This window comes from Aedes albopictus, chromosome 2 (genome assembly GCF_035046485.1).
Source record: "Aedes albopictus strain Foshan chromosome 2, AalbF5, whole genome shotgun sequence".
NCBI classification, from domain to species: Eukaryota; Metazoa; Arthropoda; class Insecta; order Diptera; family Culicidae; genus Aedes; species Aedes albopictus.
In genome coordinates, this window is record NC_085137.1 from 294,183,857 (window position 1) to 294,204,488 (window position 20,632).

Consider the following 20,632-nt stretch of genomic DNA (forward strand, 5'->3'; position numbering starts at 1 on the left):
AATACTGTCGATCTCATAAATCGATCAGACTTTTGGTTATCTACACTACTCGAAAGAAAGTTGGAAGTTCAGTTGAAACTTAATCTAGTTACAAGTTTAAACCATTCTGTGCAACTAGTTCCGAGAACCATGACAAATTGTCCACCCTTTCTTGAGCCCACAGTAACTGACTCAGCAGCACGGCAGTAAACCTGGTGCTGCTGCTGCAGTATGACAATGTATCCAACCGATGGCATCCTGGGGTGCAGTTGTGTTGTACACTTGCTGACAGTTACATCCGGTCCAACCAATAATGCAACGCAATGGTGTAGTAGCTAGCTGGCCGACGCAAGAGCTTCCGTGGGAAAAACAACTCTTGGCAACCGATCAAAAATCCAGTGGACGATTCTGTAAAAGGAACCACCAACCGGCGGCGGGCGCGATGGCTTTACTTACAGTATTATCAAGTTGTGTGTGTACGACGAGTTATAAAGCTCTTCGTTTATTGCCATGTTTCATCGACAATGACAGATGCTTTTCGTGTCATTCGGACTTCTTTCTCTTGTTCTGGGATCCGGAATGTGTGTATGCTGTATTACGCATCGTAAAGATATATGGGGAACTGCTGAAAGGAAATCATGGTACACAAGGAGTTATGGCCACGGTAGTATGTTACTAGGATAGGAAATGGCAACAGCGTTCCAGTAGAAGCTCCAGGAACTGTTGGTACCCAACTTCTATAGAAATTTGTCGAGCCCTTAGTATGTAGATGGCATGGTAGAGCAATTTGGCTGATTGAATGTTCTATGCAATAAATCAGGATATGTAGTCAATGCTCGCCATTCAATGTTAAGTATAAGCTTTACGTGAGCTGAAAATAAGTTACTGGAAAAGCATACTTCAATTGTTACCGGTTACATCGAAACGTTGAAAACAGCACGTGTGCACTTCAAATTATTCCATAATGTGATTGCATTCACGTCATCTCGTCTATAAATTTGTAATTCAATTCTGAACTTCTCTAATGAAGTAATTTACAGTGCGAGAAAAATCAACAATTCAAAGTAACATTTATTGAAGCGCCATCTTCAATCACCGTTTCGAATAATAAGCGTGCCTTGTGATAAATCAAACTTTTCCAACAGCAATTTCAAAAATCAATCACGTCCCATTTAACTTTCGCCATCGGCTGTGAATATTGATTGCAAACTGCTGATCTCCACCACCACCACCACTACTGATGGCACTGATCTGATCAATCGACGTCGGCATCTTTTTGCCTCTCTCCCCGTGACTATTACGAAAATTCAACTGTTTCAACTTTCCGACCAGAGGGGCGAAATATCCTTTCGGCACTCGTCGTCGCCGTCGTCGTAAAACTAATAGCCAACGGATAGTAAAATTTTATGCTCATGTTCCTATCGCTGGCAGCTACTGTCACGCGACAACGGCGGTGGCGGTGCTCTAAACTTGACCGTGAAACTCAATGGCGATGGCGAGATTTTCCACTCGGATAACACCCAATTCGAGCACAAACGGGGTGCCCGTCTATCGTTATTAGGCGAAGGCCGATAAGAGTTGTGTGCCGAGTTGTGCGAATACATTGATGGAGGGGGAAACCCCATGTAAACGTGGCTATGATAGACGATGAATACTAAAAGAAGTCATATACGAGGCCCCAAGCTAGATTAAAAATGAATTCTAATCTTCAAAAAATCAATTAGATGTTCAACTTACCTAATTAAAACTGATGAGTTAAAAAAAACCTTCATAGTGTATTTATTATGTAACACATTCGTGCAGTCATTTCTCCATGTCACACAGTAGCACTGCAGTGCTACGAGCTGATGGTCCAAATCCTGTTCTTAGAAATGAACCTCTCCTGTATCCATTGATCTAATTTCTATATGCCCATTAACGCAGGGCAATAACACTTGAAGGTATTCGTAACTTTAACACACTTTGTTTGATACATATAGTTAAAATTTGACCCAGTCTACAGATGTTTTTATCTCATGTATCCATCCAATTTCTTCTTTCTTTCAGAATGGATTTGTCGAGTGCGAACCGGAGAGCTGCCCCGCAGTTGATGATTGTTATTTGTACAATAAGAAAGCCCCAGGAAGGTGTTGTGATAAGTGTGTAGGTAAGTATGAATAGCTCTACTATGGAAAATATGATGACTAGAGGTTCCATTTCCCGGCCAATTTCTTTGTCCCGGGATTCGGGATAAAATTTGTTGCTTGTCCCGGGAAATCCCGGGATCCCGGGAAATTTTTCAATGTGCTTAAAAACGCAATTTTGTGGTTAGGAATATGTTTTATTCATCAATTAAAAAAAATCGTATCTGGTTATATCAATTTGAATTTGTTCTCTGAAAATAACTTCAAGAAGCAAATGTGATTAGTAATTTCATCGGAGAGTGAGGTTCGCTTTTTAGAACAGATATTTCCGTAGTTCAAAAAGATGCGCGCGCTATTGGTTGATGACGGTTTGATTATCGGTCCAACTCATCATGTAAATCAAAAAGTGACAGCTCTTTCGCAATTACTTTTGAAAAATCAATAATTGCCAAATCAGTCTGGGACGGGTTGGCATATTTCTTTATAGCCGATTCCAGTTCTTCACGCATGCTCGATGGTGTCATGCATACCGGACAACCCAGCATTCAACTCGGTAGCATCAGTATCGGTCTGGTCTTTGGCAGTCTTGCAACAATCGAACTCCCCGTTTCTTGATGAACTGAATCACTTGCTCATCGCTGTTATTATTTCTTTTTGGCGCCGAACGAATGAACGCTTTTCGTGATTGCTTCGAAGAGGTCGTGTCCAACTTTGGAATTTACTTATCTTTAGCTTCGAATACAAGAAACTCAAGCTGCTTTCCGCAGACAGTAATGTAGCATCTCGTCTTCCCAATGCTTCCGAAGCGAGCCTGATTAGCTGAAGAGCTTCCTGAAGGTACCTCGAAATCACTGTCCAACATTAGACCTGGAAGGCCTATTTCGGAAAGTGTCTCTTTGATGCAATCAAAGAGACAAATAGCAAAGTGTTCCAGCATCGTTTCAGTCAAATTTCAACGAGTTTTGACGTCCACACACAGTTGATGTGGTTTATGTAACATGTTCGTGATTTATTCTTGAAGGCGATTTTCGAAAAAAAAATCACGACTCTTGGAATACGTTTCAGAGACTCTCCAAATCCAAATTATAGCAAGAATAATATGTAAGAAATGTTTGTCCCGGGAATCCCGGGATTTTCGGGACGGTTAAAAATTTAATCCCGGGATTTGGGAATTTTTCAAGATCCCGGGATTTTTTGTCCCGGGATATCCCGGGTTGGAACCTCTAATGATGACCACAAGGATTTCAAGTTTGACTTGGAAAGGGGCATGCTTCCATAAACTCTCATTCAACACCCTGTAGCCCCTGAAGCCCTCTTATGAAGTCCCTTAAAACGCCAGTAACTCTTTGTAACCCTTGTGAACTCTGTAAATCCCCTTTGAACTCCTTAAAACCATATAAAGCCTCTTTGAATCTTGAAACCTTTCTAAAACCTCTGTAAGTCTTCGAGTCCCCTGTAATCGAACGAAAGCTCCTGAAACGCCAGTGAACTCCATATCATCATTGGCGTAGCTAGAATTTTTTCCTGGAAGGGGCCCAGGGGGATGAATTTTAAGAGGGATGGGCGCCCGATATGTAAATATGCAAATCAGAATTGTAGTTTTGAGTAATCAAAATGACTGTTTTAGATTTGTTCATAGTTTCGTAAACTAAATGAGCACGAACAGATTCCTCCAAGATTTTTTTCCATAGCTTGCTTCAGTGATTCCATCATGGCTTTTTCCAGAAATTCAAACAATAACACAGCGTAACAAAAATTAGCTTTTGGTCTGTCTCAAGAGCAAACTTATGTGTCTCTGACAGATTTTGGGCCGCTGAATCCGAATCCGTGCTCGGATTTGCTCCAACACGTCACAATTTTGAGCTATACCTCAATTTATAGGGCAAAATATGCGATTTTAAGCTTTTTTGACTGCAAGCCATTAAGTATGGAAATATTTTTTTTAAGCAATCAAAAGGTTAATTGGTCAATTAACATCTAAATTAACGACTTATGTAAAATATTTCGTTTTTCCAAATCGAATTTGATAGTTTTAAGCGATTTATGTTAGGTACGATATTTCCCATACAAGTCACCCTCCAAAAGTTGCATGCAAGTTTTCATACTAACATAAAATGCTTAAATCTATCAAATTTGATTAGGTAAAACGAAATATTTTGCATGAGACGTTAATTTAGATGTTCATTGACTAATTAACCTTTTGATTGCTTAATAAAAATATTGCCATGCTTAATGGCTTGCAGTCAAAAAAGCCCAGAATCGCATATTTTACCCTAGAAATTGAGATATAGCTCAAAATTTTGACGTGCTGGAGCAAATCTGAGCCCGGATTCGGATTCAGCGGCCCAAAATCCTTCAGAGACACATAAGTTTGCTCTTGAGACAAAAAAATGTTGCGCTGTGTAATTCATCTAGGAATTCCACTAGACATTTTTTCTTGGATTTGTCCTGGGACATCTTTAGAGGTTCCTCCAGTAATTGTTCCATTGCTTTTTTCGAGGTTTCTTTCAGGAATTTCTCCAGAGATCCTTTAAGGTATTTATACAGGTATTCAGAGATTTCTACAGGGATTTCTCCATATATGCCTTCCAGAATTCCACTAGAGATTACTCCAATAATTACATCTGGAATGATTCGAAGTATTTCTGCAGGAAAGTATTCCAGAAATTCTTTAAAAAAATTTTACTTAAAGATTACTTAAAAATACTTCAAGAATTGCTTGAAAAATTTGTACAAAAAACCTTTAGGGATCCTAGTATTTCTTCAGCAATTACTGCAGACATTGATTTCTTCAATTTTGTTTATCCAGGAATAATCCTACAAAAAGTCTTCCAGGTATTCGCTAAGAAAGCTCTCCTGAGATTCCATAAAGAGTTCCTCATGGGGTTGCTTCCGGGATTTCTCATCAGGTTTCTTCAGAAATTACTTCAACAGTTCCTCCAGGGATTCACCGGAAATTTCTTCTGTTATTCTTTCAAAAACCAATTCCGGGATTGTTTTAAAAATTCCTGCAAGAACTCTTGTTGGGATTCCTTCAGAAACACCCCTAGGAATTAATCCAGGATTTCAGGATTCCCTCAGGAATTTTAGCGGTTTTTTTTTTCAGTATTTCCCCTGAGAATTCTTAAGAAACTCCTCCTGGAATTCCCTCAGAAATCGAAATTTGTATTTCCACAAGAGATTCCTTCGGAAATTCCTCCCGGATTTTTTTCAAGAATTATTCCAGGTATTCATCCTGGCATTTCTCTAGAATTTCTTTCAGGCATTTCTCCAGAGACTCCTGCAAGAGTTCTACCAAGAATTTCTCCAGGAATTACCCCAGGTATTTCCTCAGGAATTCCTCCGGGAATTTATTCAATAATAGGTCCAGGAATTCTTCCATGACTTGCTCCGAAAGTTCTTCAAGAGTTTCCTCCAAGAATTAATCCAGGAATTTCTTCTCTAGGGTTTCCTTACACATTCCTCCAGGATTTATTTCATGGATCCCTCCAGAAATTCCACCGATGATTCCTGCAGTAATTTCTCCTGAAAATCCTTCTGGAATTCCTCGTGAAACTCCACCAGAAATTCTTTTCTGAATTCCTCCAAACATTTATCCAGGAATTCCTTCAGAAATTCCTCCATGGGTTCCTTCCAGAATTCCTCTAGATATTCTTCCAGGAATTCATTCAGGGATTCCTCAAGGTATTCATTTAGGGATTCCTCCTGGAGTTCTTCCATAAATAGTTCCACGGAATATCCCCAAGATTTCCTATAAAGATATGTCCAGGAATTCCTCCTGAGGTTCCTCCAGAAACTGTTTTGGGGATTCCTCCAGGTTTCTTTCCAAGAATTCCCCTAGGGATTATTCCAAGTAATTCTCTAGAAATACCTCTAAGGATGCCTCCAGCAATTCCTCAAGAGGTTTCTTAATTACCCCAGGAATCCCTTCAGAAAGTCTCCCAGGAATTGATCCAGAAACTCCCATAGGAATTCCTTCAGAAATTACTACCACAATTCCTCTAGAAACTCCTCCTGGAATTCCTCCAAAAACTCCTCTAAGAATTCCTCTAGAAATTTCTCTTGGATTTTCTTCAGAAATTCCTCCAGTTGTTGCTTACAGAATTTCTCTCGAGATTCCCCAAAAAATCCTTTACAAATTTATCCAGGAATTCTTCCTGGGTTTCCGCAAGGAATTTGTCCAGAACTTTTCAGGCATTTTTCTTGAGGTTTCTCCAGAAATTGCTTCTGGGATTCCTACAGGAATTTTTCAAGAGGTTTCTTCAGAAATTTCTCCTGTGAGTTTCTCCAAGGACTCATCCCGGGATTTCTCTAGGAATTAATTTAGAGATTGCTCCGGGATTTCTTCTAGAGGTCCCTCCCAGAATTCTTCTAAAAACTCCACCAGGAATTTATCTAGGAAATTATCCAGAGATTGCTCCAGGCATTAGTCCAGAAATTTCTCCAGGGATTCTTCAAGAAAATTATCCAGGGTTTCAGGGATTTCTCCAGGGTCCAGGGATTTCTTAAGGAATTTCTCAAGAGATTCAAGAGATCAAGGAATTGATACAGGCATGTCTCCAGGAATTTATCCAGGGGTTCCTCCAGGCATTCATCCAGAAGTTCCTCCAGAGATTTCTATAGGGATTCCTTCAGAAATTACTACCGCAATTTCTCCGAGAATTTATTTAGAAAATCCTCCAGGGATTCATTAACCCGTTAACGCCCAAGGTGTCTCACAATTCAAATCTTTAAATAAATGTGTTATCAAAGGTCAAGTTCCAATTAAATAAGCATGTTTCGACGAAAAAAATGGAAGTCTATGGTGTAGTTCCAAAAAAATTCTTCATTGTAGGGCCTCAATATCTGATAATTTTCTCGAGTTCTATTTTAGCACAACTTCTACGCTATCGTTATATTCTGATCCGTATAGATACAATACAGCTCTAAACAAGTGAGAGACATGATAACCACTCAAAATGAATAGAAAAAGGACTTTTAAATTGGGGCAGAAATATAACCCGATAAACGCCTAAAAGTATGCAATGCATGGTCCTTGTAATTTCATGTAGTTTCGACTACAGTGTTCTACATTTCTCAAATTTATTTTTTTTGTAACAAATCAAATAAAGAGTGCTCACTATGTGTAGCATAACCAAACGTTAAAATACTGTAGAAGTTAGATTTTACACAGATAATGATTTCTAATAAAGTAATTGAGTACCCCACAAACTCTTTTTACGTACACACCATACATAAACTTTTCAGAAATGTTGCATGTTTTAAAAAGAAAATGGTGTTAAATACTGTTCCTTTTAATTTGTATCATTTGACAGATACGTATTTCGATCTCAACTATAAGGTATGTAGGTTTTATGGTGCTAGTCTGGGCACTATCAATGTTACATCGAAAAAATTTCTTTCGGCTACATGAAAAATGATAAACCACCCAAAAATTCAATTTCATTCGGTCTATCAAATGCAATTTGGAATTACGCACAAAAGTCTGAAAAACATAACGCTGGGGGGAAGAACATTCCCGGTAGAAATCCCTGAAAGAATACCGAGAGGATTTACTGATGGAATTCTGAGAGTCATATCTGGTAGAATTCTGAGAGAATCTCAGCTGAAAGCTTGATAGGAATCCCTTAAATAACCGCAGGAGAAATCCCGGGAGGAATTGCTGTGTAAATTCCGAGCAAGGATCCCGGCTCGTAGAAAGAATTCCATTAGGACTCTCTGAATATGTTTCGACAGAACACTTTGAAAGTATACTAAAATGAATCTGTGAAGTAATTCCAGCAGAAATCCATGAAAGAACGATGGTTAAAATTTCTGAAAGAATCCTTTCAGAATTTTCTAAAGCAATTCTGGCAGAAATCTCTGAAGTGAAGGAATCCTGTGAAGTATACCTGATGGAATCCTTAGAGAGATGATCATGATTCCTGATGACTTCTGGTCTTGCCTGTCAGAAGCTGAGCAGGTATTCCTGTAAGAACTATAAAAGATGTCTCTATGATCTAGGATTGCCTGACAAAAATCTCGGAAGAAATCTACATTTCTTCATATTTTTTTCGGGAGGAATCCCTTAAAGAGTCACAGCAGGAATCCGGGAAGGAATCTCTGAAAGAATTCCAGCACAAATCCCTGAAGGAATGCAGAAAAGAATATCTAAAAGAAACCTTTCAGGATTTTTCGAAGCAACCGATGTAAAAATAACTGAATAGAACTCCGTAGCAATACGTACAGCAATCTCGGAAGCAATATCTGAAGGAATCCTGGGAATAAACCTGGGAAGATTCTCGAAAGAAATGCCTAAAGAAATCGTGGAAAGAATTCCTGAAGGTATCTCGAAAAAAAAAACCTCAGCTCATCTAATCTCATCTCAATTCTTCACCCCACTCTTACTGTCTTCTTTGCCCTCTATTCCAACCCTCTATCCTACGCTTTATCATAACCATCAACCCTACCATCTGCCATACCCTCTACCCTATACTCTAGCATAACTGCATTATCCTTTACCGTATCCTCTAGTCTATATTGTGTTTAATCGTACCGTCTACCCTACTCTCTATCCTACCCACTTTCCTACCGTCTACCCTATCCTCTACCCTAACCTTCCACTCCACTCCCTCTACTGTATCTTTCACCCAAACCCTCTAACAGACCGCCTTCTCTACAGTTTGCTCTACCCACTACCCTACCATACTCATCAAGCCTGATCGATAGATACCCGTATTGCATGGTATCATAGTTCAAACTACCATTCCTAGGCTGCCATCTTGGATACGGTCCGCCATCTTGGATTTAAAAATAGTGTCAAATATCGATTTTTTGACTTCTACCCATGAAGCCCGATCGATGGATACCCATATTGCATGGTATCATAGCTCAATCTACTATTCCGTGGCCACCATCTTGGATATGGTCCGCCATCTTGTATTTCAAAATGGCGTCGGATATTCATTTTTGAGTTCTACTAATGAAGCCCGATCGATAGATACCCATATTGCATGGTATCATAGCTCAAACTCTCATTCCGTGGCCGCCATCTTGGATATGGTCCGCCATCTTGGATTTAAAAATGGCGTTAAATATCGATTTTTGGCTTTACTCATCAAGCCCGATCGATGGATACCCAATACCCATATTGCATGGTATTATAGATCAAACTACCATTCCATGGTCGCCATCTTGGATATGGTCCACCATATTGGATTTCAAAATGGCGTCGGATATTCATTTTTAAGTTCTACTTATGAAGCACGATCGATAGATACCCATATTGCATAGTATCCGAAGCAGCATTGCCGTTAAAAAGCATATATTCTGGAGTTTTGACCGCCATCTTGGAACCTAAGCCGCCATCTTGAATTCCAATAACTCTATTACCACATCCACACCCTAAGGAATGTGTATGCCAAATTTGATTGGAATTTCTTGACGCATTCCAGAGTTATGCCGGTACATTGATACATAATATACATACGTACATACATATCAACATACAAATAGACAAACATACAAACATATAAACATACAAGCATATAAACATACAATCATACATACATTGGCTTTTGTATGTATTGATAAACAACTCTACCGAAGAAATGAACTATAAATCATTAATTATTGTCAAGATTCCAGGGAAATAAATTATTTTCGCATTGGAAATGAAGCTCATAGATCGTGACAATATGTGATCTTTGCAGCATCGTTTACGCCACCTAGTGAACCAGTCACAAACTATATTGTCCACTATGAGTAAGGTATGGGTGTGGAGACCATCTCCTCCGAAGAAAGTATTCTAAAATTTTGCATAATTCTGGAGATATTCACATCAAAAGGACTGTCCTATTTATAGGACGCTGGGCGTTCGGGGCATCTGTCCTATAAATAGGACGCTGGGCGGATATGGGTTAAGAAATTTCACCAAGAATTCCTCCCGGAGTTTATCCAAAAATTGTTCCAGTAATTCTTCCTGGGATTCCTGCATGAATTCTGAGATTTATCTAGGAATTCCTTCAAATATTTTTCAGGAATCCTCCAGAAAATCCTCAAGGGATACTTTTAAAAATTTCCCCAGAAATTCTTTCCGGAATTTATTCAAGAACTATTTCAGGTATTCCTCCTGGCATTCTTCCAGGAATTTATCCAGGCATTTCTCCAGCGACTCCTCCAGGAGTTCTACCACGAATTTCAACAGGAATTACCCCAGGTATTTCTTCAGGAATACCTCCGGGAATTTATTCAGGAATAGATCCAGGAATTTCTTCGGAAATTCGTTCAGCAATTCCTTCAGGAATTCTTCCAGGAATTCTTCCAGAAATCCTTCCTGGGTTTCCTCCAAGAAATCATCCAGGAGTTTCTTCTCCACGGTTTCCTCTACACATCCCTCCAGGAATTATTTCATGGATTCCTCCAGTAATTCTCCCAGAAATTCCTTCTGAAATTGCTCCTGGAATTCCTCCAGATATTCCTCCGGAAATTTCTCCTGGACCTCCACAAAAAAAATCCTCTCAGAATTCCTTTAGGAATTTCTCTAGGATTTTTTTCAGAAATTTCTCCATGGATTCCTTCCAGAATTCCTCTAGAGATTCTTTCAGGAATTCATTGAAGGATTCCTCAAAACATTGATTAAGGAATTCCTCCTGGAAATCTTCCATAAATAGTTCCATGGAATTTCCCCAAGATTTCCTATACAGATTTGTCCAGGAATTCCTCCTAGGATTCCGCCTGGAACTTGTCCAGAAGTTCCTCCAGGAATTCATATAGGAATTCCTTCAGAAATTACTACCGCAATTCCTCTAGGAATTTCTCCAGGAGCTTCTTAAGAAATTTCCCTCCCGGAGTTTTTCCAGGAATTATTCCAAGAACTCCTCCAGGGGTTCCTTTAGGAATTCTTTCAAGGATTTCTTCAGGAATCCTGCAGGAAATCCTCCAATGATTCCTTTCGAAATTCCCCCAGATTTTTTTCTGGGAATTTATCCAGGAATTATACCAGGTATTCTTCCAGGATTTCATCCAGGCATTTCTCCACGGACTCCTCCAGGAATTCCACCAAGATTTACCCCAGGTATTTCATCAGAAATTTCTACAGGAATTTCTTCAGAAATTGATCCAGGAATCCCTCCAGCGATTTCTTCGGGAAGAATTTCGCTAGGAATTTCTGCAGGAAATCCTTCAGAGATTGCTTCAGATATTCAGGAGATATTCAGGAGATTCTATAGGAATTTTCCCAAAAGATTCCTCCGGAAATCTTGCAGGTTTCGTCCAGAAATTGCACCAGGAATTTCTTCATGAATATACCAGAAATTCCTTCAGGGATCCCTCTAAGGATTCTTCCGTGAGATTCCTCCAGTAATTCCTCCAGAAATTCCTCCAAGAAATCCTCCAAGAATTCCTCCTGGAATTCCTTCAGAATTCCTCTGGGAATTCTTTTAGAAATTTATCTTGGAATTTTATTATAAATTTATCTAATGCTCCAGGCATTACTCCAGGAACTTCTCCAGGGATGCCTCCTTCAGAAATTTCTTGATTAACAGTTATGTGGCCGGCAGGGTACCCGGGTACCTTTTTCAATTTCAAATCTCGATATTTTAATGGTTATTAAGACTAGGATGTTGGAGCTCTGTTACATCTTAGAACTCGTGAATATACATCTATTAATGGGGTTGACCGAATTTTAAAGTGAGGAGGGGCAGGGGGAGGGGCTCCTGCATTTTATTATTACGTGGAAAGCCGGCAGGGTACCCGGGTACCCACGAAATTGAAATGATCATATCTCCGTCAATTTTTCATCGATTTTGGAAATGTTTAGCTCATTCAACTCAGAAACTCATCATCTATCGGGAAAATATTTGGTTAGACCGATCCAATCACCGTGGTTTTCGGAAAATCCATATTTTTGGGAGCATGTCCTTATACCATATTGAAACCTACATTGTTAAGGCTAGGATACCTTAAAGTGTTTATGGTCAACCATGGCCCCACGGGAAGCGTGTTCCGAAATCACAGTTTCAAAGTCAACACGTTTTATGATTCCAGGCCGGTCAGATACAATATGCCAAAGCAATTTTACGATGCTTGGTACCGAAATTGCTACTAACCTACCGAAAACCCCGTATATTGTATTGTAGAAAAACATGGATCCGGAAATCCGGATTTTCCGGTACCTATGGTGATCGGACCGGTCCAACCAAATACGATCTTGATAGATAATGAGTTTCTGAGTTGAATGAGGCAAAAACTTTTAAAATCGGTGGAAAAATCGCTGAGATATGATCATTTCCATTTCGTGGGTACCCGGGTACCCTGCCGGCCTTCTACGGGTGTTTTTTTTACTGGCCACACTACGGTTAACTTCTCCAGGAATTTGTCCAGAAAATTCTCCAGGATTTCCTCCAGAAATACATCTAGGAATTGCTGAAAAAATAGGCATATGATTTCAAAAAAAAAAATTGTATTTGCGATGCTTCGTTTTTGAGTATGATTTTTCAAAGTAAGTGACGTCTGTGGAAAATGTTTGTTTTCCACTGGAGTTTTCCGGAAAATTAGGCGACCCTGATTTTTTTTCAAGTTAGTTTTTGTCCATATATAGGGGAACTTAAGTATTTTCGGCAGTTTTGTTCTCTTCGTCATGGGGGGTTTTTTGAAACCTGTTGGTCTCAGAGTTGGCCTCAAATCCTTCCAAACCAAGCTGAGTTATATGCCCAAATTTCAGGCAATTCGGCCTACAAAAACCCCCCATGACGAAGAGAACAAGCCTGCCGATAATACCCTTCGTCACCCTATATGATCCCTACATATGAAAAAATTTCATCAACCTTCAGAACCTTCGTACCAATTTGTGTAATAGAGAAAAAAATCCCTAATGCTCCAGACATTAGTCCTGGAACTTCTCCAAGGATTCCACATGGAATTTGTCCAGAAGGTTCTCCAGGATTTCCTCCAGAAATACATCTAGGAATTCCTTCTGTGATTTCTCGAAGAATTCCTCCAGAAAGGCGTCCAGAAATTCCTCCAAGGATTCATCTAAAATTTTTCCTAGTAATTTCTACAGGGATTTCTGATGCGGATTCTTTGGATTTTTTCCTGAAACTTCTCGTATAATTGCTCTTTGGATTCCTCCAGGAATTCATCCAGGGATTCCTCCAGGTATACTTTCAGAAATTTCTCCAGGGATTCCTGCAGGTATTGCTCCGAGAATTCTTGTAATGATTTCTTCCGAAAAATCTTTCGGGATTTTTTCAAAAATTTATTCAGCGGTTAGTTTAAAAATTTCAGTAATCCGTTCCTAGTCTTTTACAGAGATTCACCCCAGGGACTCACACCCCCTCCGCCACAGCTTTTGAATATATTAAAACTTTCTCAATGACCATTTGAATTTGTGCATTGTTTGATAGACGCACAAATACCCCTGGCCCACGAAATAAAAGAAATTAATAATGACCGACTAGAAATCACTTCCAGCATGGTTTTAATGAATACACTCGCGTTGATCCAGAGACTCCCATACGGATACCTTCAGAAATTTCTTCCGAAATGTCTTAACAGAACTTCTCATAGGAACTCCACTAGCGCTTCAACTAGAAATTCATAGAAATATCACTCCAGCAACTCCTCCCAGTATTCCTCTTGGAATTCCACAAAGGATTCCTCCAGGAATTCTTTATAGGACTCCTGGATGAATTCTTCCCGTGATTGCTCCAGGAATTCCACCTGAAATCCCTCCAGGAATTTCTTTTAGAATTGCTCTGGGATTTCTCCATGAATTTCCTGGACTCCATGAGGAGTGTCTCCCGGGATTCTTCCAGAAATTCCTCCTGGGATTACTCCGGGAATCGCTTCTGGGTTTCCTCTAAGATATACAATTAGAATGCTTACTTAAAAACAATTGCATTACTTAACCATGTATCCATCCACCAATATCCACAAGTCTGTAGAATATTTACTGTTATCATGTATTATTGGACTCCATTATGTAGGCCGATTCCTACCAAAAAAACTTTGCGTTAGACACCATCTCAATAAATAATAAACATTCCGATATACGACAGATATAAACTGTATATGCTTATTAGCGCCACCAAATGGCAGAATTTCGAATCAAATGGCTCATCAACTGTGAATGTTTGACCTACCGAACATCTATATCAAAGACACTTCACATCTACAGAAGTGCAATCTACCCTATTGTTATGAGCGTCTTGTCCGCGTGCTTAGGTACGTTTCATCCTATTGATTGGTGGCATTTTGGAATGTTCTCAAGTGCCACCTAGTGGAAATTTCCTGTACTAAATTGTTTATCACTAGATAGGCCTTGAAATTTTGGCTGAAAACAACATTCCTTTAAAAAGTAAGAATCACGAGATACACAAGAAAATATGTTGGGTCCAATGGACCCCAGGGTCCCAAAACGGACCTTCACTTAAGGTATCCATTTGAGGGTTAAGACCTGGAGCCTCCCAAACACCCCTGAAACCTCTATATTTGATAGCTGGAGTGCTGAGCTTCAGTAAAATCGATCACTACCTTTATTGTGGCATTCGTGTCAAACCACAAAATGACACATATGAATAACTCAGAAATGAACTTTTTTTTATCTTTCAGGATGTTTATACGAAGGTCGAATGATAGACAGTGGGACAGAATGGACAGATCCCGACGATCCCTGTGAACACTACAAGTGCGTTTCCGGTGTAATAACGCGGTCACGCATCAAATGCTACACCCCCTGTTCGAATCCGCTTCCTCTGAAGCATGGCCAGTGCTGTCCAATATGCCTAGGTGAGTAAGCAATGAGCATATTTAGATTCCGGGGCAAGATGTATTCTTTTTCCCACAACCCAATCCCACGCACTGCTTAAGCAAACCACAATGAATCAGAAAATATATATGTTTTCTCTCATCTCATCAGCATCTCGCATTCCACTTTCAACCAACCAACCAACGCATCAACAACGGCATATTGAGGCCACCCATTCTCACCGATTAGCTCATTTCAATCTCTGGCATCTCAATTTAAGTAGTCATTATCGATTCTTTAACGAATCGATTAACCAACTCATTATAATCAAATTAGCTTCCAATAAAAGAAGATCTTCCGAAAAGGGGCATGCGGGAATCCACTTCTTCGGACTCTTCGGATCGTGTGCTCTTGTTTTGTCTTCGCCACTTCTCCCCCAGCCTCCCGGCATCACCGTTATCCAAATTTTCCATGTTTCCCCATGCACACCGTCGAGTCATGTCAGTTCCCGAGAGTATCGATTGAAAAAGTCAGATAATTACATGATCATCTTTCATCCTCCGTTGTTGGCTCGGTGGCTCTTGTTGGTTCTTTGGTTTTGCTGGCCGTCGTCGTCGGCAATGCTCGAGTTCGAGTTCGGCCGGGGGTCGTCGAAAGGGAATTCTTGTGAGAATGCCGCTGGCGCTGTGCGGTTGTTGCTGGCCGTGTTCATCTCGTTTCTCACCGATGATTTATGGTACAATATTAGGCATAAGCTCTCGGAGGGTACACACAACAACATCATCGCCGTCGTCTTCATCAACATCCGACGGGGGCGAAGTTAGGACATTTTTTCTCGGAGGGGGCAGGTTGTGATAATCTAAAGGTTTCGGGAATGTTGTATTTGGTGACATGTCTTATTAACCCTCGAGCAGTCGCGTCTTTGACTACCTGCAGCGACGCTGCGCTCACACTCTACAAGCGTGCATTTTTCATGGTGCATGTACTCACTCAGTACACACGCAACCGCTCCCGGGTTAATAAAGGCATTTCACTCCATATATAGGCATATCTATGATTTTTGGGTCGTTGGAAACTTTTTGCCAGAAGATTTTTTGTCATAATTCTACAGGAATTCCATTTCTGGTAAATTTTCTAAAATAATTGTTCAAGAATTTGCTGTAACCATTTTCTATAAACGCAATAACATGATTTCTATGTTGGATTTTCAGAATATTTTTATCTATCACAAAGGTCAGATCCATCTGCCAAAGTTGAATTGTTATAAGAAAAGAAAGGTGCAATTCTCAAAAGAACTCTTAACAGGATTTCTGGAATAATTTCCACAAACAAATTTGGAAAAATCAGGGAGACTTTTTGTGGATTCACCTTTTTTCTTATGGAAATTTTCAATAAATTCCTGGTACTTAGAATTGCTTTAGATATTTTATTGGACATTTTCTGATGAGGTTTAAACGAAATTCATAATCTCGTGTACAAATTTCAGGTTAAGTTGCCATTTTTAATTTTTGAGTAATATACAACAGGGATGGATTGTCTTCGAATTATTGGTATTTTTGGGAAAGTCGAAAACACTATTTTTTTTTTCCTTCGTTTCGATTTGTTTGGGATGTTTTTAATTAGTTATTATCATTATTAGAAAGAACTCCGGAACTCTAATTAAATTTTCAAACTTGGTATACCAGTATGGACCCGCACCAAATGTACCATGTACAAGACGTTAATAAGACCGGTGGTTCTCTACGGACACGAGACATGGACGATGCTCGAGAGGACCCACAAGCACTCGAAGTTTTCGAACGACGGGTGCTAAGGACGATCTTCGGCGGCGTGCAGGAGAACGGTGTGTGGTGGAGAAGGATGAACCACGAGCTCGCTGCACTTTACGGCGAACCCAACATCCTGAAAGTGGCTAAAGCTGGACGGATACGGTGGGCAGGGCATGTTGCAAGAATGCCGGACAACAACCCTGCAAAGTTGGTGTTTGCTAACCATCCGGTTGGTACAAGAAGGCGTGGAGCGCAGAGAGCACGATGGGCGGACCGGGTGGAGCGTGATCTGGTGAGTGTTGGGCGTGACCGATGTTGGAGAGCTGCAGCTACAAACCGTGTATTATGGCGGCAAATTGTTGATTCAGTATTATCATGAATTTGATATTAACTAAACAAATGAATACCAGTATAGACCAATGTTCAGGGTTGTCCTTACCAAGAGCTCCGTTATCATCATGAAAGTATTAAGTTTTCGAATCCAAAGGCCTCAGAAGTTTCTGGCAATAAGTCCTACAAACTTTTGACAGAGGCCTAACTACGCCACTAGTCACCATCAGATGCTACGTGGGAGATCCGGAGTCTCTACCACTTCAAGTGCGCGATGACTATAACCACAACAACAACAACAACGACGACGACGGCCGATTCGATTCCAAATCGTAAAACTGTCTTTCGACCACCGCCATAAATTTGGTGAACCCGATTCGATTAACCTTTACCGAACTTCTGAAATTGTTGGCCAACTCCCCAGTACGCTCCACGATGGTTGAAGCTCCTCCCCGGATGCAAATATAGAAATTTTTCGAGTATAATCACATAATTTGGCTGGGTCGACCATCGAACGGGTAATGGAACGCGCGAGAGGGTCGTCGTGGCTCGTTTGCCAGAGATTGATGCCGCCGAACTGCCGTTGACGAATATGAGACCCGGCCAGCAAAAGCGGTGCTCTCAAAGTTGACGACTGCGACCCATCCTTTTTGCCCATAATCTTCCCATCAATCGTCAGCTGGGGTGCTGTGTTGGCCGAAACCATTAAATTTGTAATGAGCCTAACGCTCCGAGAGACGCCGATCACGCCGGGGAACACCTTTTTGCGCTTTCGCACCTTGTTGCTCCAAAACCACCAGCGAATGTGCTTCGTCGGTCGTGTTCCATCTCTGACCCACGGTGGTGATTGAGCCACGCGGTTCAAACCACGGCCGGCCGGCGTCTCATTAATACACATGTGTTTTTATGTTGATAATTTTTTGATTTACTGCTAGTTGGGTGGTCAAAACATCCAAGCGGGTTCGTTCGTTCGTTCGGTGGGCATGCCGGAGATGAGGTGCTCGCAAAATGCCCGCTGCCGCCGGCGGCTATTGATTTTTGTTATTATTCCGTATCATCTTGTGGTTATTACGGCAACGATGGCCAATTTTCGGACATTCCATTCTTTGCGGCGATGAGTGGACAGGACCACCGGCGGACTCAGAACGTTATGCACGAAGAAAGTGAGGCACTTTTGCGGGAGTCTTTTTGGGGAAGGGAAAGAAAGATGCCATGGATGGTTTCCAACGTGGTGAAGGTGTAATTTGTTTCTAAATATGACAGCAAAAGTTTATTACTGCAATGTCTTAAATAATTGCAACATAATATTAAAATTATCCAGTTGTGGCTCTGAATAATGTGAATGCCCATATGCAACATCAGTGTTTTCCACTCATTGATGTCTTTTCCGTGATTTTACAAAACCAGCAATAGCCGCCCAACTGGCGCTATGAAACGCGCTCCTCAAATCCAAAGTCACTACTGCTCATTCTTAGTAACCGACAAGATAACGTCTACGGTCGAACTCCTCTTCCGGTATCCGAAATGGTTGTTCGAGAGACCATTTACACTCTCGGTGTGGCTCAAGTCTGTTGAAGATAATCTCCTCGAGCACCTCCTCCGCTGTGTCGATCAAGTATACATATTGGTTTCCCCGACTTTAGCAATAGAACCAGGCTCTGCCGCTTCCAAACTTCTGGAAAAACTCCCTCGTCCAGGCATTTCTGCAGACCTGAACATGTTGAGAGCCTCTGCAATAGCTACTTTTAAAGCCAAGTTCGATACTCCGTCCAGACCTGGGGCCTTACCAACGCAATCCCCACAAGTTCCACATCGGTGACCCTCTTCTCATCACCAATCCCAGTCCTCGGCCCCAGGCCCAAGACTAGGATCATGACGCGGAAAAAGCCCCTCGATGATCCCCTCCAACATCTCTGGAGATTGTTTCGTAGGAGCCATTACACCTCTCGTTTTGGTCATCACGATCCTGTAGGCATCACCCCACGTATTCACATTGGCACTCTGACAGAGACCCTCAAAGCAGGCCTTTTTGCTTGCCCTTATCACGGTCTTCAGCGCGGCTTTTGCAGCAGCGAACATCACCAGTCATTCACTTCGCTCCGCATTAGAGCGTATTCGCTGTATCCGCTTCCTGGCCCTTAGGCAGGCACGGCGCAGGTTTGCAAACGCTTGGTCTCCCATTCCCAGGGTGGACTTGCCTAGGCATGGATGTATCACATGCACGCGAGAGCATCGCTACTTGCTAGCAGGCTCGTCCCCGCTTAAACCGAGTATGTTTCGCTCATGACGGAGCGTTTCCCTAAATTCCTCGTCGTTGAAGTATGATGTCTTCCACATACGAGGGCTTGGACTTGGTCTAGCCACCCCTTCCTCTACCCGCTGCCTGCTGTTGTTGTAGTCGATACTGTAGCGAACCGCCAGGTGATTGTTGTGACAGTAGGCATAGTCCACCCTCCAGTTCGAACTTCTTGTAAAGCCAGAGCTACAAAAAGTAACATCGATAAACGACTGCGCTCCGTTTCGGTTGAAGTTACTTCTCGTACCGACAATATTTATTTATTTCGTCAACCGACGTAGACTAGTACATTTACATATACATATTTTTTGTTTCTTAATGCTATAGTTTAGTCTAAGAAATACATAAAAAATATTAAAAAATTAAATTAGGATAGGTAGTGTATTTATAATGTTTTTAGGTGTTGGGACTTCGAAGACTGTAAAAGTATTTTCTAAGGTTATGCCGAGACATTGTAAAGTCAATGGTTTCGCAGTGTTGATTATAAATGTCCATCATTCGATTAAGAGGCCCAAATTTGGCGTAGTTTGTTCTACGGTGGTTTGTTATGAATATGTTTCGATTTCGTAGTTGCCGAGAAGGTATGTAAAAATTTAATGAGGATAAGATTTTTGTTGAATCAATACGTTGTGAAACGATATCGTTAACAAAAGAAACCATTGCAATTTCACGCCGCTCTTTCAATGTTTGTATGTCGATAAGCTTGCAGCGTGCTTCATATGATGGAAGTGGAAATGAAGTCCAACCTAATTTACGAAGAGCATATAATAGAAATTGCTTTTGTACTGATTCTAATCTTTCTTCGTGCGTGATTGAAAAAGGAGACCATACAATGCTGCAATATTCCAGTATTGATCTTATACAGGGTGTTAGGTTCCTGAGTGCAAACTTTTTAAAGGGTGATAGAGGACCATAAAAGGAGAAAAAAATTGTTCTACGCATATGGTCAAATCTCAATCATTACGTAATTATTGAACTCCCCATGTTTTTGACTCTTATTGCCTTAACTGACAATAACTTGAAAATGGTCAAACTTTTCGAATTTTTTTGACCCTTATTCGAAAGATTATTGAATTTTCTATCTAACGGCATCTTTGAATCGATTAGTTTAGTTAAATAACTAAGTTTTCTAGAGCAAAATAGCTAAAAATAGTGTATTTTTATTGGTTTTTGTCAATTATCTTTGAAACATGCGTAATAAATCAAAATTCTTTCTTGGGCAAAGTTGTGGCCCCTGTGCCACTCTACAATTCGTTCCTAGACACTCAGCTTCTAGCTCTTATCGTTTTCTTGCAATTTTGATTTAAATGTGCGGCACAATGCGCAAAAAAGTGCTTTCCATGACAGTTGCAAGTTTATGATCTGAAATGCGATGTTAAAATCGAAATTGCAACAAAACGATAAGAGA

General features: G+C 40.7%; 1 protein-coding gene across 10 annotated transcripts in view; it reads left to right on the forward strand.

Moving 5' to 3' along the window:
* Nucleotides 1-20,632, forward strand: part of LOC115253786 (BMP-binding endothelial regulator protein) — a 250,813-nt gene that overhangs the window by 170,804 nt on the left and 59,377 nt on the right. For all 10 annotated transcript variants that reach the window (XM_062852094.1, XM_062852096.1, XM_062852095.1 and 7 more), the window contains exons 5-6: nt 2,026-2,125; nt 14,694-14,870. In XM_062852094.1, coding sequence (XP_062708078.1) covers nt 2,026-2,125; nt 14,694-14,870 — 277 coding nt within the window. The remainder of the gene's footprint in view (nt 1-2,025; nt 2,126-14,693; nt 14,871-20,632) is intronic.